Genomic DNA, 17,992 nt, shown 5'->3' with positions numbered 1-17,992 from the left:
TTTCCCAAATAATTTTAAAACACCTCAAGAGATGGAGGATAGTTTAGAGGAATTTTATTCTAGTTTTGCTTTTACATATTCTTAACCTTTTACTATTCAAAATCTATTAGGATTACCAACAAGACATATTATCCATATATATTTGCAGTGCCTGCTATTTTAAATTTTATTCTACATTAACAGCTTTGGTAATGAAGTGCTAACATGGCTGAACAAAGGCAACGTGCTTTGTCAACATCAGGGGAAGCATTATATGAAATCCTGTCCCTAGAGAAGGGAGCTACACATGATGAGATTAAGAAGTCCTACAGGTATGTAAAATATGTGCTTTGCAACATGTCTAAAAATGCCTGTGATCTGGCATGGTCATGACGGTAAAACCTGTTGAGGTACTTGCACTGTAGACATTATTGGGTACAATCTATTATACTTCTCAGAGAAGAAAGAGAGAAAGCCAGTGCAGAAAAGTGCTCTAATAATGATTCAAGAACTAGAGTAAGAAACATAAGGAGTTTGAGCAGCTGACTTTGTCAAAAAAGAAGACAACTGACAAGGTTATCTGATTATAGTGTGCAATAACTTTGAAGGGGGAAGATGCTAGATGTGAGAGAGTCCTTCACTTTATGAGGGTGGGCATAACCAAAACCAGTGCTTGGAATCAAAAAGCAATTTGAGCTGAAAAAGAGGCACATGGTTTTAACAGTAAGCGTAACCAACTGCCAAAACATACTGGCACAGGAAACAGTAGGTCCTCTATTGAAAAAGAAGAGAGGATTTTAAGATAAGTTGTACTCAAACACAAGTTATAGAACTGGTGAAAAGTATTTTATTGTTGAAATGTAACAAGACCTAGAAGTAAGACTAGAAGGCTTTATGGGTTGATTTGCTCTTAAATCTGTTCTGCTGCTATTAAAAAGAGAAAGAACTCTAAATGTCAGGAGTGAAATAGATGTTCTGTTCTTGACATCAAAATATGCCACACATGTAATAACAGGTTTAATAAACATAGTAAAAGTTTTATTACAACATCACTCTGGGTGGTGTTGGTTGCACCATATTACCAGCCAAATTTTAAACCAGCTTGCTTTTCCTATCAAATGCAAGAATATATTTGAACTGGGGGGAAAAAAAAGAAAAAGAAGAAGTTATGCAATAGATCAACTTGCATTGTGTTTAGTTTGGATGTTGCTGGGAGTCTGTCCTCTGTGGTTTGGAACAAATTGAGTCTCTCTTGTTTCTGCTCCTGAAGGCATACATTCTGTAGAGTTAGGAGAAGTAGTGAATGATCAAACACTTCACAAGGTGGAGGGAAAACTAGTGACATCTCATGATGCTGTCGTCTTGCATAACTATACCACTGGGGGATAAACTCACTACAGTATCAAATTCACTCATGACTTGCACCTTCTCTGTCCCTGTAGTACACGCTGGCTGTAGAAACCATCTTCTGTATCAATCTTTACGCTTTCCTGTTGCATTTACATTTAAATTTATGAAAAGGAGGCCTTCTTTAATCCCCAAAGGACAGAGTTGTCATGGAAGAATGTAGAAAGGAATTAACTATATTTAATGCTGAACATGGAGAAGGATGATTTACACAGTGATCTATGGTAAAACCGATAGTGGTGTTTTATCCATCTTTATTAGTAATTACAGCAAAAAAAAAAGGGCTGCTTCTGACTAAAGTGGAAATGTCAGAGGGATTGACTTTTAATGGAGTAGCTGTAAATATTTGCAAGATAAAATGATGAGTCAGTCCCATAGATTTGCTTTAATTATCTTTTAATTTATGCTAATCCAAAAATCTGCTCCTGAACTGGTAATCTTTAGCACAAGGTATAAAACCAGCAATACCTGATTATGAATTTCCTGCCATTATTAATTAAGTCAGTATTAATCATACTACCACAACCCAGGGCAAAATTTACTTTTTAATAAACATGACAGAGGTACCTCTCTGTGCTTTTATTTGGAGTTTGGCACAAAAAATCAGCAAGTAGAGCTCGCACAATTCTAATCAGCAGAACTTCAAGGACGTTTATTTATGTTCAATACCCTACCAATACAAGGCATTTTTTGCAAAAAAAAAACCCTTAAATGGTAATTTGAATTCTGTTTTTAAGTCTAACAGGGAAGTAACAGGCAGAGATATCACATTTTATATGTGTTTTTCAAAACTTAAAAAAAGATTGAATTTAAGAAAATATTTACATGGAAATAAGTACACTGACATCTCTATGAGAGACTGCATATGGGAGATTCAGGATTACAAATGAGAATATGTGGAGTACCCCAAAATACAATTATTGACTAGAAAAAAAAGAACAAGAATCTACATATATTGTGTGAATGGCCTCGGTTATTCTTTGATCCAGCAAGAGATGCTACCCTGATCCGAGCAGACAATAAAACAGTACTCTAGGCAAAAAGACCTGTGTCCAGACAAGGCGAATGAAAAGCATTGGAGAATGCAGGTATTGATCCCACTGCCTCTCACATGCTAAGCGAGCGCTCTACCACTTGAGTTAATTCCCCAGCCCATGGCTGCTGCACGAGACCCTCTCCCGTCCCAGGCACCCAGCCCTGCACAGGGATGCTCTGCACCCAAAGCCAATTGGTCACTCCTTATCAACCTCGGTATCTCATACCCCACCACCCACTCATGCTCCTGAGGGAGGTTGTCCCTGAGAACCCCAGTGCTCGGGACAACCATCCACTGTCCAAGCTTCACCTTGAAGGGTCTTGTCTCACAGAATTGTAGCCTTGCGATCACAGACTCATAGAATCATGGAACAGTAGGTTGGATTGAATTGGAAGGGGCCTCAAACATCACCTAGTAGCAGCCCCCAAACCATGGGTCGGGACACGTGCCAGTAGACCGGCTTGCCCAAAGCCCTGTCCAAGCCCTGCCCTGAATAGTGCCAGGGACTGGGGCATCCACAATGCCCCTGGGCAGCCGGGTCCAGTGTCTCACCACCACCACAGTAAAGAATTCTGTCCTTGCATTGAATCTAAAGCTGCTGCCTTCCCACTTCGAGCCATTGGCTCTGGTCCTTTCACCGCAGGCCCTGAGAAAGAGGCAGTCTCCAGCTGTTCCATAGGCCCCCTTCAGCTGTTCCCCAGCAAAGCAAAGGGCTCAGGGCTGGGCAGCCCTGGAAGGGGAGCCAGGCAGGCCCGGGCAACAGGCAGAGGTGCCCCAGGATGTGTTGCAGAGCCAAAAGGGCACTCCTTCGAGCCGGAGTTGAACCAGCGACCTAAGGATGGCCGTGCAAGGGAGCCTACAGTCCTCCGCTCTACCAGCTGAGCTATCGAAGGAACCACAGGCCTGCCACACCTCCTGCCTTCATCACACACTCAGACAACCCTTCAGCTCTCACACCACAACCCATACCTGGATGCTTCTCCTTAGACAGCAAAAGACAACCTTTTGCCTTACACCCACAGCACACAGAACCTCTCAGGGTCCACAGAAAAAGAAGGGCCCAAAAAACCTGATCATCCCTCTCTTGTTTCACCACAGGATCTTTACTGCTCATCGCTGTCTGGATGCACCACGTGCTTCCCACAGAGCCCTCGGGACCCTGGCAAAGGACCCTGTGTCCTGCAAAGGGAAATGAAAAGCATTGGAGAATGCGGGCATCGATCCCACTGCCTCTCACATGCTAAGCGAGCGCTCTACCACTTGAGCTAATTCCCCTGCCCATGGCCTCTGCATGAGGTCCTCTCCTGTCCCAGGCACCCAGCTCTGCTCAGGGATGCTCTGCACCCAAAGCCAGCACCTCCCAATGACCTCATTCCACTCCCCCTCCCCACTCTCCCCCTACATACCTCAGGTACGTGGCCCCTGACAACCCATTGCTCAAGGTCAAGAATCAAAATCCCCTGAGGGCTTCAAAAAGACCACGTGCATTTGACTTTCTGAACCTCAAAACAACTTGGTGTGCTGCATTTTCCTTGCATGAACATACCTCAGTACGTCTTGGTAGGGCTTGGCCATCATTTGCACAGGACATATGTGGAAGAAGAAACTCGACCACTTTCCTACCTTATGAGAGTCCCTGCTCTGGGACTGCAGCTTGTCCATGGTGCCTGCTGATGCTGAGCCTGGCCATGACATTTGGATGTCAGTAGACCCCTTGAAATACCAGGTCCTTGCAGTGGTCCATGGAACTTCCTTTCCACATCATGACTGAGATGAAAGGTTCCGTAGATCTCCTACTTTCCACCAGCCAGTTCTTTTGGCATCAGGTGCTCCATTACAACCACATCAGCGCTAGCTCAGTGTGCAATTTTCTGGTGAGGAGACAAAGGTTCTGCAGGATGTGTTGCAGAGCCAAAAGGGCACTCCTTCGAGCCGGAGTTGAACCAGCGACCTAAGGATGGCCGTGCAAGGGAGCCTACAGTCCTCCGCTCTACCAGCTGAGCTATCGAAGGAACCACAGCCCTGCCACACCTCCTGCCTTCTGCACACACTCAGACAACACTTCAGCTCCCACATGACTCCCCATACCTGGACGCTTCTCCTCAGAGAGCAAAAGACAACCTTTTACCTTACACCCACGGCACACAGAACCTCTCAGGGTCCACAGAAAAAGAAGGGCCCCAAAAAACTGACCATCCCTCTCTTGTTTCACCACGGGATCTTTACTGCTCATCACTGTCTGGGTGCACCACATGCTCCCCACAGAGCCCTCGGGACCCTGGCAAAGGGCCCTTTGTCCAGCAAAGGGAAATGAAAAGCATTGGAGAATGCGGGCATCGATCCCGCTGCCTCTCACATGCTAAGCGAGCGCTCTACCACTTGAGCTAATTCCCCTGACCATGGCCTCTGCACGATGTCCTCTCCCATCCCAGGCACCCAGCCCTGCACAGGGATGCTCTGCACCCAAAGCCAGCACCTCCCAATGACCTCATTCCACTCCCCCTCCCCGCTCTACCCCTACATACCTCAGGTACGTGGCCCCTGACAACCCATTGCTCAAGGTCAAGAATCAAAATCCCCTGAGGGCTTCAAAAAGACCACGTGCATTTGGCTTTCTGAACCTCAAAACAACTTGGTGTGCTGCATTTTCCTTGCATGAACATACCTCAGTACGTCTTAGTAGGGCTTGGCCATCATTTGCACAGGACATATGTGGAAGAAGAAACTTGACCACTTTCCTACCTTATGAGGGTCCCTGCTCTGGGACTGCAGCTTGGCCTTTGCTTGCCCATGGTGCCCGCTGATGCTGAGCCTGGCCATGACATTTGGATGTCAGTAGACCCCCAGAAATACCAGGTCCTTGCAGTGGTCCATGGAACTTCCTTTCCACATCATGACTGAGATGAAAGGTTCCGTAGATCTTCTACTTTCCTTCAGCCAGTTCTTTTGGCATCAGCTGCTGCATTACGAGCTCATCAGCCCTAGCTCAGTGTGTAATTTTCTGGTGAGGAGACAAAGGTTCTGCAGGATGTGTTGCAGAGCCAAAAGGGCACTCCTTCGAGCCGGAGTTGAACCAGCGACCTAAGGATGGCTGTGCAAGGGAGCCTACAGTCCTCCGCTCCACCAGCTGAGCTATTGAAGGAATCACAGCCCTGTCACACCTCCTGCCTTCATCACACACTCAAACAACCCTTCAGCTCGCACACCACGCCCCATATGTGGATGCTTCTCAGACAGGAAAAGACAACCTTTTGCCTTACACCCACGGCACACAGAACCTCTTGGGCCCACAGAAAAAGAAGGGCCCCAAAAAACTGAACATTCCTGTCTTCTTACACCATGGGATCTTTACTGCTCATCGCTGTCTGGGTGCACTGCGTGCTCCCCACATAGCCCTTGGGACCCTGGCAAAGGGCCCTGTGTCCTGCAAAGGGAAATGAAAAGCATTGGAGAATGCGGGCATCGATCCCGCTGCCTCTCACATGCTAAGCGAGCGCTCTACCACTTGAGCTAATTCCCCTGCCCATGGCCTCTGCATGAGGTCCTCTCCCGTCCCAGGCACCCAGCCCTGCACAGGGATGCTCTGCACCCAAAGCCAGCACCTCCCCATGACCTCATTTCACTCTCCCTCCCCGCTCTACCCCTACATACCTCAGGTATGTGGTCCCCGACAACCCATTGCTCAAGGTTTAGAATCAAAATCCCCTGAGGGCTTCAAAAAGACCACGTGCATTTGGCTTTCTGAACCTCAAAACAACTTGGTGTGCTGCATTTTCCTTGCATGAACATACCACAATATGTTTTATGATGCCTTGGAAATCCAGAATCAAAATTCTATAGCCTTGGTGACCATTAAGTAGGTAGTCTTTATTGCAGGTCTGGGCACACAGAGGATCGCTCCTCCAAATATGTGCCCTGATTACAGCCAAATTTCTCATATTGATACAGATTAACTATACATATTCATTATAATTTCTAAGAAAAAGCAGGGTTATGCAAATTATTCCCAGGAAGTAATTTACATTATCTCCTCCCAGATAGAGCATGCTCAGTGACAGTCAGGTGGTCTTCCAGTGGTCTTCAGGGATGAAGCCTGGATGTCTTCCTCTCTCTCAGCGCATGCTCTTTACGTTTCTTCTCCAAGGTTACCTGAGCTCAAAACCACATTCCTGCACAAACTGTTTAGGAACCCCTTTTAACTGAAAACAAGATATATTCTGTCTCTTAATTGGTTGTTAGTCTCATTATTTATGACTCCCCTATCTTCCCTTTCTTTAGTTTCAAGGCTGTTACACTGTTATGGCTGAGTTTTGTAGCCACTTTCATGAAACAGCATACACAGTTACAGCCAAATTCTGCTAAAATCCAAAATGAATCTATTCTTAAAACACACAAATTCTGTCTATTCTAAACCACACAAATTCTTACTACTTTTTCTTCAAGGCTGTTGCGCTGTTATGGCTAAATTTTCCAGCAGCTCTTACAAAGCAGTTCACGCAGTTGTCAGCCATATTCTAATAAAATCCAAAATTAATCTGTTCTTCAAAACATGAAAATTCTTATATTGAAGTTATATTAATTGTCTCTTAAGCTACACATACATCTAACTATTCAGCAGGAATACATTTCACTGAATCACTTAGAAGGAGCTGGCCGTCATTTTCACAGGACATACGTGGAAGAGGAGACTCTTTCCCTTTTCTACATTCTGAGAGTCCCTGCTCTGGGACTGCAGCTTGGCCTTTGTTTGCCCATGTTCGCTACTTATGCTGAGCCTGGCCATGACATTTGGATGTCAGTAGACCCCTTGAAATGGCATCTCCTTGCAGTTGGCCCACAGAGCTTCCTTTCTAATTCATGACTGAGATCAAAGGTTCCATGGGGTCTTTTGGCATCAGCTGCTCCATTACGACCTCCTCAGCCCTAGCTCAGAGTGTAATTTTCTGGTGAGGAGACAAAGGTTCCATAGGATGTGTTGCAGAGCCAAAAGGGCACTCCTTCGAGCCGGAGTTGAACCAGCGACCTAAGGATGGCCGTGCAAGGGAGCCTACAGTCCTCCGCTCTACCAGCTGAGCTATCGAAGGAACCACAGCCCTGCCACACCTCCTGCCTTCATCACACACTCAGACAACCCTTCACCTCTCACACCACACCCCATACCTGGACGCTTCTCCTCAGACAGGAAAAGACAACCTTTTACCTTACACCCACGGCACACAGAACCTCTTGGGCCCACAGAAAAAGAAGAGCTCCCAAAAAACTGACCATTCCTGTCTTCTTACACCAACGGACTTTACTGCTCATCGCTGTCTGGGTGCACCACATGCTCCCCACAGAGCCCTCGGGACCCTGGCAAAGGGCCCTGTGTCCAGCCAAGGGAAATGAAAAGCATTGGAGAATGCGGGCATCGATCCCACTGCCTCTCACATGCTAAGCGAGCGCTCTACCACTTGAGCTAATTCCCCTGCCCATGGCCTCTGCATGAGGTCCTCTCCTGTCCCAGGCACCCAGCTCTGCTCAGGGATGCTCTGCACCCAAAGCCAGCACCTCCCAATGACCTCATTCCACTCCCCCTCCCCACTCTCCCCCTACATACCTCAGGTACGTGGCCCCTGACAACCCATTGCTCAAGGTCAAGAATCAAAATCCCCTGAGGGCTTCAAAAAGACCACGTGCATTTGACTTTCTGAACCTCAAAACAACTGGGTGTGCTGCATTTTCCTTGCATGAACATACCTCAGTACGTCTTAGTAAGGCTTGGCCATCATTTGCACAGGACATACGTGGAAGAAGAAACTTTACTACTTTCCCACCTTATGAGAGTCCCTGCTCTGGGACTGCAGCTTGGCCTTTGCTTGCCCACGGTGCCCGCTGATGCAGAGCCTGGCCATGACATTTGGATGTCAGTAGACCCCTTGAAATTGCATCTCCTTGCAGTTGGTCCACAGAGCTTCCTCTCTAATTCATGACTGAGATCAAAGGTTCCATGAGGTCTTTTGGCATCAGGTGCTCCATTACAGCCACATCAGTGCTAGCTCAGCGTGTAATTTTCTGGTGAGGAGACAAAGGTTCCATAGGATGTGTTGCAGAGCCAAAAGGGCACTCCTTCGAGCCGGAGTTGAACCAGCGACCTAAGGATGGCTGTGCAAGGGAGCCTACAGTCCTCCGCTCTACCAGCTGAGCTATCGAAGGAACCACAGCCCTGCCACACCTCCTGCCTTCATCACACACTCAGACAACCCTTCAGCTCTCACACCACACCCCACACCTAGACGCTTCTCCTCAGATAGCAAAGTACAACATTTTGCCTTACACCCATCCCTCTCTTCTTACACCACAGGATCTTTACTGGTGTCATCGTTTTACCCTGGCTGAGAGCCGAGATCCACGCAGCTGCCTGCTTTTTAAAGGAAAAGAAGAGGGGGAGAAGGGGGCGGAGGGTGAGGGAAGGGATAGGAAAAGGAAGGGGAAAATAACAACCCAGAACCAAGAAACCAAAAGGCCCGTGGGTTGGGGTAAGGATAGTTTACTAGAATAGCAGAAAGATAAAATACAACAATGCTAACAGGAGTTTAGAGCACAAAATCTATGAAGCTGTTGATACACAATGCAGTTTCTCACCGAACCCACAACTCAGGCCGTGCCACCCAGAGCCGTCCCAGAACCCGACCGTCCCGACAGAACCGCGTGTCCTGAAGGCGCCCGCTCCCCCTCCCATCAGCCCCCCTTTATACTGAGCATGACGTAATTGGCAGGGAATACTCTCTTTGGCCAGTTTGGGTCACCTGTCCTGGCTTCGTCCCCTCCTTTCTCATGAATAGAGAAATATGAAGAACTGAAAAAGTCCTTGACTGCTTGACAACAACTAAAAACATCAGGGTATTATCAGCATTGCTTCCATCCTAACTCTCAAACACGGCATTCCACCCGCTGCTACAAAAGAAGTTAACTCCATCCTGACCAAAACCAGGACACCTGCTCATCACTGTCTGGGTGCACCGCATGCTCCCCACAGAGCCGTCATGACCCTGGAAAGGGCCCTGTGTCCAGCAAAGGGAAATGAAAAGCGTTGGAGAATGCAGGCATCGATCCCGCTGCCTCTCACATGCTAAGCGAGCGCTCTACCACTTGAGCTAATTCCCCTGCCCATGGCCTCTGCATGAGGTCCTCTCCCGTCCCAGGCACCCAGCCCTGCACAGGGATGCTCTGCACCCAAAGCCAATTGGTCACTGCTATCAACCTCGGTATCTCATACCCCACCACCCACTCACGCTCCTGAGGGAGGTTGTCCCTGAGAACCCCAGTGATTGGAACAACCATCCCCTGCCCAGGCTTCACCTCCAAGGGTCTTGTCTCACAGAATTGTAGCCTTGCGATCACAGACTCATAGAATCACGGGACTATGGGCTGGTTTGAGTTCAAAGGGACCTCAAAGGTCATCTAGTGCCAAGCCCCACACCATGGACAGAGACACCCGCCACTAGACCAGCTTGCCCAAAGCCCTGTCCAAGCACTGCCCTGAATAGTGCCAGGGACTGGGGCATCCACAAAGCCCCTGGGCAGCCGGGTCCAGTGTCTCACCACCCCCACAGTAAAGAATTCTGTCCTTGTATTGAATCTAAAGCTGCTGCCTTCCCACTTCGAGCCATTGGCCCTGGTCCTTTCACCGCAGGCCCTGACAAAGAGGCCATCTCCAGCTGTTCCGTAGGCCCCCTTCATCTGTTCCCCAGCAAAGCAAAGGGCTCAGGGCTGGGCAGCCCTGGAAGGGGAGCCAGGCAGGCCCAGGCAAAGGGCAGAGGTGCCCCAGGATGTGTTGCAGAGCCAAAAGGGCACTCCTTCGAGCCGGAGTTGAACCAGCGACCTAAGGATGGCCGTGCAAGGGAGCCTACAGTCCTCCGCTCTACCAGCTGAGCTATCGAAGGAACCACAGCCCTGCCACACCTCCTGCCTTCATCACACACTCAGACAACCCTTCAGCTCTCACACCACACCCCACACCTAGACGCTTCTCCTCAGATAGCAAAGTACAACATTTTGCCTTACACCCATGGTAATCAGAACCTCTCAGGCCCCGCAGAAAAAGAAGGGCCCCAAAAACCTGTCCATCCCTCTCTTCTTACACCACAGGATCTTTACTGGTGTCATCGTTTTACCCTGGCTGAGAGCCGAGATCCACGCAGCTGCCTGCTTTTTAAAGGAAAAGAAGAGGGGGAGAAGGGGGCGGAGGGTGAGGGAAGGGATAGGAAAAGGAAGGGGAAAATAACAACCCAGAACCAAGAAACCAAAAGGCCCGTGGGTTGGGGTAAGGATAGTTTACTAGAATAGCAGAAAGATAAAATACAACAATGCTAACAGGAGTTTAGAGCACAAAATCTATGAAGCTGTCGATACACAATGCAGTTTCTCACCGAATCCACAACTCAGGCCGTGCCACCCAGAGCCGTCCCAGAACCCGACCGTCCCGACAGAACCGCGTGTCCTGAAGGCGCCCGCTCCCCCTCCCATCAGCCCCCCTTTATACTGAGCATGACGTAATTGGCAGGGAATACTCTCTTTGGCCAGTTTGGGTCACCTGTCCTGGCTTCGTCCCCTCCTTTCTCATGAATAGAGAAATATGAAGAACTGAAAAAGTCCTTGACAGTTTGACAACAACTAAAAACATCAGGGTATTATCAGCATTGCTTCCATCCTAACTCTCAAACACGGCATTCCACCCGCTGCTACAAAAGAAGTTAACTCCATCCTGACCAAAACCAGGACACCTGCTCATCACTGTCTGGGTGCACCGCATGCTCCCCACAGAGCCGTCATGACCCTGGAAAGGGCCCTGTGTCCAGCAAAGGGAAATGAAAAGCGTTGGAGAATGCGGGCATCGATCCCGCTGCCTCTCACATGCTAAGCGAGCGCTCTACCACTTGAGCTAATTCCCCTGCCCATGGCCTCTGCATGAGGTCCTCTCCCATCCCAGGCACCCAGCTCTGTCCGTGGCTGCTCTTCACCCAAAGCCACTCAGTCTCTCCTATCAGCCTTGGTATGACATTCCCCACCACCCACTCATGCTCTTGAGAGAGGTTGCAAATGAGAACCCCAGTGCTTGGGACCATCATCCCCTGCCCAGGCTTCACCTCCAAGGGCCTTGTCTCACAGAATTGTAACCTTGCGATCACAGACTCCTAGAATCATGGAACAGTAGGCTGGATTGAATTGGAAGGGGCCTCATCTAGTCATCTAGTGCCAACACCCACAAAATGGGCAGGGACACTTGCCACTAGACCAGGCTGCACAAAGCCCTGTCCAAGCCCTGCCCTGAATAGTGCCAGGGACTGGGGCAACCACAAAGGCCCTGGGCAGCTGGGTCCAGTGTCTCACCACCCCCACAGTAAAGAATTCTGTCCTTGTATTGAATCTAAAGCTGCTGCCTTCCCACTTTGAGCCATTGGCCCTGGTCCTTTCACCGCAGGCCCTGACAAAGAGGCCGTCTCCAGCTGTTCTGTAGGCCCCCTTCATCTGTTCCCCAGCAAAGCAAAGGGCTCAGGGCTGGGCAGCCCTGGAAGGGGAGCCAGGCAGGCCCGGGCCAAAGGGCAGAGGTGCCCCAGGATGTGTTGCAGAGCCAAAAGGGCACTCCTTCGAGCCGGAGTTGAACCAGCGACCTAAGGATGGCTGTGCAAGGGAGCCTACAGTCCTCCGCTCTACCAGCTGAGCTATCGAAGGAATGACAGCCCTGCCACACCTCCTGCCTTCATCACACACTCAGACAACCCTTCAGCTCTCACACCACTCCCCATACCTGGACGCTTCTCCTTAGACAGCAAGACAACCCACATGACTCATAACCCCTCAGTCCCACAACAGCTGGCAGGGGCACACCTACCCAGGGGGCCTTGCTCCAAGCGAGTGCCCAGACAAGAAGGCGCTGGCATCTCAGTCAGCCTCAGGCACAACAGCATGCCAGGAAGTGCCCACACCTGCCGAATGCCATTCACATCCCACCAGTGCCAGGCAGGTCACTACTGGTGAACCAGGCATCAAGTCCAGCCACAGCATCTGTCAGCACCTCAGCACCTGCATCCAGCGTCTCTGTGGCTGGCCACAGCCAGTGGCATAGCCGAGTAGGACTCCTGCCATGTAGCCTGGGGACAAGAGCAAAGGCCCGGAGCTGAACACAAAGACAGCTCCCGAATCCAAGGGTGGGCGTGGAGATCCCACCAAAGGCTGCTGCTAGGGTCATCACGCCTGTTGGGGCAATTTACTCGCATAGGAGAGATGGAAAGGAGCCATGCAAGAGAGCCTGCACTCCTCTGCACTACCAGCAGGGCTACTGATGGAAAGGCTGAGACCTATCCCACATGAGCCTCACAGGTGGAGCAGTGAAAGGTGACAGCTTGGCTGAGAGCTCAGGACATCACTACTCAAACCTCCTCCAAGCAGCCTGAGCTTGGGCATCACACCAGCTCGCTCAAGACCATCTCCAAGCATGGAGACTGCACAGCCCCCTGGGCACCCTTCTTCTCCTGCCTGTCTGTCCGAGAGGGATAAAGCTTGGAACTTGTCTCGCTGTCTCACTTCGGCTGGGACCTGCCCTTATGTATTCCTCTGCCAGTTGCCCCACTAAAAGGAACAACTGTTGAACTAAAAACCTCCTGAGAAGCATCTATTTGAAAGCTGACACTCAGCTCCCCAAAAAGCTCTCTCTTCTCCAGGATCTGGGCCAACCCACATTCATTGGCCTCTCGTCATGGGGCATCTGCGCCTCCAGCCAGCCATCCTGGTGCCCTTGTAATGAGGTCACACCATGCAGTCAGACTCTCTCTTCTATGTAAGGGCCTTAAGCTGGGAACATCATTCTAGGGGCCATCAACAAAGAGCTGAGAAAAGGTGTAGGGGAACTCTCTCCCCTCTAGCCACACAGCAGAATGTGCTGCTGGACATACAGAGTGGGAAGTCATCCTCCTCTACACAGCCCATGTGCACCGTGAGCCAGCCAGAGCCCATCAGAGCCCCTGGGGCCCCAGCAAAGGGCCCAGTGTGCAGGCAAGGGGAACGAAAAGCATTGGAGAATGCGGGCATCGATCCCGCTGCCTCTCACATGCTAAGCGAGCGCTCTACCACTTGAGCTAATTCCCCTGCCCATGGCCTCTGCATGAGGTCCTCTCCCATCCCAGGCACCCAGCTCTGCACAGGGATGCTCTGCACCCAAAGCCAATTGGTCACTGCTATCAACCTCGATATCTCACACCCCACCACCCACTCACGCTCCTGAGGGAGGTTGTCCCTGAGAACCCCAGTGCTCAGGACCACAATCCCCTGCCCAGGCTTCAAGTCCAACAGTCCTGTCTCACAGAATTGTAGCCTTGCGATCACAGACTCATAGAATCATGGAACAGTAGATTGGATTGAATTGGAAGGGGCCTCAAACATCATCTAGTGGCAACCCCCAAACCATGGGTTGGGACACCTGCCACTAGAATTGGTTGTCCAAAACCCTGTCCAAGCCCTGCCCTGAATAGTGCCAGGGACTGGGGCATCCACAAAGGCCCTGGGTATTCTGGTCCAGTGTCTCACCACCCCCACAGTAAAGAGTTCTGTCCTTGTATTGAATCTAAAGCTGCTGCCTTCCCACTTCGAGCCATTGGCCCTGGTCCTTTCACCGCAGGCCCTGACAAAGAGGCCATCTCCAGCTGTTCCGTAGGCCCCCTTCAGCTGTTCCCCAGCAAAGCAAAGGGCTCAGGGCTGGGCAGCCCTGGAAGGGGAGCCAGACAGGCCCGGGCAACAGGCAGAGGTGCCCCAGGATGTGTTGCAGAGCCAAAAGGGCACTCCTTCGAGCCGGAGTTGAACCAGCGACCTAAGGATGGCCGTGCAAGGGAGCCTACAGTCCTCCGCTCTACCAGCTGAGCTATCGAAGGAATGACAGCCCTGCCACACCTCCTGCCTTCATCACACACTCAGACAACTCTTCAGCTCTCACACCACACCCCCTACCTGGATGCTTCTTCTTAGACAGCACAAAACACCTTTTGCCTTACATGGCACACAGAACCTCTTGGGCCCACAGAAAAAGAAGGGCCCCCAAAAACCTGACCATCCCTCTCTTCTTATACCATGGGATCTTTACTGCTCATCGCTGTCTGGGTGCACCGCATGCTCCCCACAGAGCCCTCAGGACCCTGGCAAAGGACCCTGTGTCCAGCCAAGGGAAATGAAAAGCATTGGAGAATGCGGGCATCGATCCCGCTGCCTCTCACATGCTAAGCGAGCGCTCTACCACTTGAGCTAATTCCCCTGCCCATGGCCTCTGCATGAGGTCCTCTCCCGTCCCAGGCACCCAGCTCTGGCCGTGGCTGCTCTTCATCCAATGGCAGTAACTCCCAGTCTCCCTCTACATACCTCAGGTACGTGGCCCCTGACAAACCCTTGCTCAAGGTCAAGCATCAAACTAACCCGAGGGCTTCCCAAGGACCACATGTATTTGGCTTTCTCAGACTAGAAACAACTTGGTGTGCTGAATTTTCTTTGCATGCACATACCTCAGTATGTCTTAGTAGGGGTTGGCTGTCATTTGCACAGGAGATAATACATGGAAATTGAAAATCTTTCCCTTTTTGACCTGCTCAGAGCTCTGCTCTGGGACTGCAGCTTGGCCCTTGCTTGCCCATGGTGCCTGCTGATGCTGAGCCTGGCCATGACATTTGGATGTCAGTAGACCCCTTGAAATACCAGGTCCTTGCAGTGGTCCATGGAACTTCCTTTCCACATCATGACTGAGATGAAAGGTTCCGTAGATCTCCCACTTTCCTCCAACCAGCTCTTTTGGCATCAGCTGCTCCATTACAAGCTCCTCAGTGCTAGCTCAAGTGTGTAATTTTCTGGTGAGGAGACAAAGTTTCTGCAGGATGTGTTGCAGAGCCAAAAGGGCACTCCTTCGAGCCGGAGTTGAACCAGCGACCTAAGGATGGCCGTGCAAGAGAGCCTACAGTCCTCCGCTCTACCAGCTGAGCTATCGAAGGAACCACAGCCCTGCCACACCTCCTGCCTTCATCACACACTCAGACAACCCTTCAGCTCTCACACCACTCCCCACACGTGGATGCTTCTCCTCAGACAGGAAAAGACAACCTTTTACCTTACACCCACAGCACACAGAACCTCTTGGGCCCACAGAAAAAGAAGAGCTCCCAAAAAGCTGACCATCCCTCTCTTCTTATACCATGGGATCTTTACTGCTCATCGCTGTCTGGGTGCACCACGTGCTCCCCACAGAGTCCTCGGGACCCTGGCAAAGGGCCCTGTTTCCAGCCAAGGGAAATGAAAAGCATTGGAGAATGCGGGCATCGATCCCGCTGCCTCTCACATGCTAAGCGAGCGCTCTACCACTTGAGCTAATTCCCCTGCCCATGGCCTCTGCATGAGGTCCTCTCCCATCCCAGGCACCCAGCCCTGCACAGGGATGCTCTGCACCCAAAGTCAATTGGTCACTCCTATCAACCTCGGTATCTCATACCCCACCACCCACTCACGCTCCTGAGGGAGGTTGTCCCTGAGAACCCCAGTGCTTGGAACAACCATCCCCTCCCCAGGCTTCACCTCCAAGGATCTTGTCGCACAGAATTGTAGCCTTGCGATCACAGACTCATAGAATCATGGAACATAGGTTGGATTGAATTGGAAGGGGCCTCATCTAGTCATCTAGTGCCAACACCCACAAAATGGGCAGGGACACCCGCCACTAGACCGGCTTGCCCAAAGCCCTGTCCAAGCCCTGCCCTGAATAGTGCCAGGGACTGGGGCATCCACAAAAGCCCCTGAGCATTCTGGTCCAGTGTCTCACCACCCCCACAGTAAAGAATTCTGTCCTTGTATTGAATCTAAAGCTGCTGCCTTCCCACTTCGAGCCATTGGCCCTGGTCCTTTCACCGCAGGCCCTGACAAAGAGGCCATCTCCAGCTGTTCCGTAGGCCCCCTTCAGCTGTTCCCCAGCAAAGCAAAGGGCTCAGGGCTGGGCAGCCCTGGAAGGGGAGCCAGACAGGCCCGGGCAACAGGCAGAGGTGCCCCAGGATGTGTTGCAGAGCCAAAAGGGCACTCCTTCGAGCCGGAGTTGAACCAGCGACCTAAGGATGGCCGTGCAAGGGAGCCTACAGTCCTCTGCTCTACCAGCTGAGCTATCGAAGGAATGACAGCCCTGCCACACCTCCTGCCTTCATCACACACTCAGACAACTCTTCAGCTCTCACACCACACCCCCTACCTGGATGCTTCTTCTTAGACAGCACAAAACACCTTTTGCCTTACATGGCACACAGAACCTCTTGGGCCCACAGAAAAAGAAGGGCCCCCAAAAACCTGACCATCCCTCTCTTCTTATACCATGGGATCTTTACTGCTCATCGCTGTCTGGGTGCACTGCATGCTCCCCACAGAGCCCCTGGGGCCCTGGCAAAGGACCCTGTGTCCAGCCAAGGGAAATGAAAAGCATTGGAGAATGCGGGCATCGATCCCGCTGCCTCTCACATGCTAAGCGAGCGCTCTACCACTTGAGCTAATTCCCCTGCCCATGGCCTCTGCATGAGGTCCTCTCCCGTCCCAGGCACCCAGCTCTGCACAGGGATGCTCTGCACCCAAAGCCAATTGGTCACTCCTATCAACCTCGGTATCTCATACCCCACCACCCACTCACGCTCCTGAGGGAGGTTGTCCCTGAGAACCCCAGTGATTGGAACAACCATCCCCTGCCCAGGCTTCACCTCCAAGGGTCTTGTCTCACAGAATTGTAGCCTTGCGATCACAGACTCATAGAATCACGGGACTATGGGCTGGTTTGAGTTCAAAGGGACCTCAAAGGTCATCTAGTGCCAAGCCCCACACCATGGACAGAGACACCCGCCACTAGACCGGCTTGCCCAAAGCCCTGTCCAAGCCCTGCCCTGAATAGTGCCAGGGACTGGGGCATCCACAAAGCCTCTGGGCAGCTGGGTCCAGTGTCTCACCACCCCCACAGTAAAGAATTCTGTCCTTGTATTGAATCTAAAGCTGCTGCCTTCCCACTTCGAGCCATTGGCCCTGGTCCTTTCACCGCAGGCCCTGACAAAGAGGCCATCTCCAGCTGTTCCGTAGGCCCCCTTCATCTGGTCCCCAGCAAAGCAAAGGGCTCAGGGCTGGGCAGCCCTGGAAGGGGAGCCAGGCAGGCCCGGGCAAAGGGCAGAGGTGCCCCAGGATGTGCTGCAGAGCCAAAAGGGCACTCCTTCGAGCCGGAGTTGAACCAGCGACCTAAGGATGGCCGTGCAAGGGAGCCTACAGTCCTCCGCTCTACCAGCTGAGCTATCGAAGGAACATCAAGGATTTTTGTGACATCTTTAAATGTTCCACATCACATCCATATCTCATTCTCTACATCTTAGTTCTCTGCCTCCAGTATTTTTCTAACTCCACCCATATTCATCCTCACCAGAACCCCCCTCCTGTACTTTCTACTCTAATTTTAGCTCTCATCCTCGGGGTCCCACTTACAGAGGTGCTGAGAATTTTCCTCTGACTTTCTTTTACTTATGTGTCCCATCCATCTTGTGGCATGGCCAT

At 51.0% G+C, this 17,992-nt stretch overlaps 1 protein-coding gene across 1 annotated transcript in view; it reads left to right on the top strand.

Annotated features, from left to right (window-relative positions):
• Window positions 1-204: 204 nt before the first annotated feature.
• DNAJC5B (DnaJ heat shock protein family (Hsp40) member C5 beta) overlaps window positions 205-17,992 on the top strand; it is a gene marked incomplete at both ends in the record, with an annotated part of 29,921 nt that continues 12,133 nt past the window's right edge. Inside the window, one exon of the mRNA XM_084259979.1 lies at window positions 205-311. Within this exon, the coding sequence (XP_084116105.1) occupies window positions 205-311 (107 nt within the window). The remainder of the gene's footprint in view (window positions 312-17,992) is intronic.

Source organism: Gallinula chloropus (assembly GCF_964237585.1).
Source record: "Gallinula chloropus genome assembly, chromosome: 2".
NCBI classification, from domain to species: domain Eukaryota; kingdom Metazoa; phylum Chordata; class Aves; order Gruiformes; family Rallidae; genus Gallinula; species Gallinula chloropus.
This window is presented reverse-complemented; position numbering and strand designations above follow the sequence as displayed.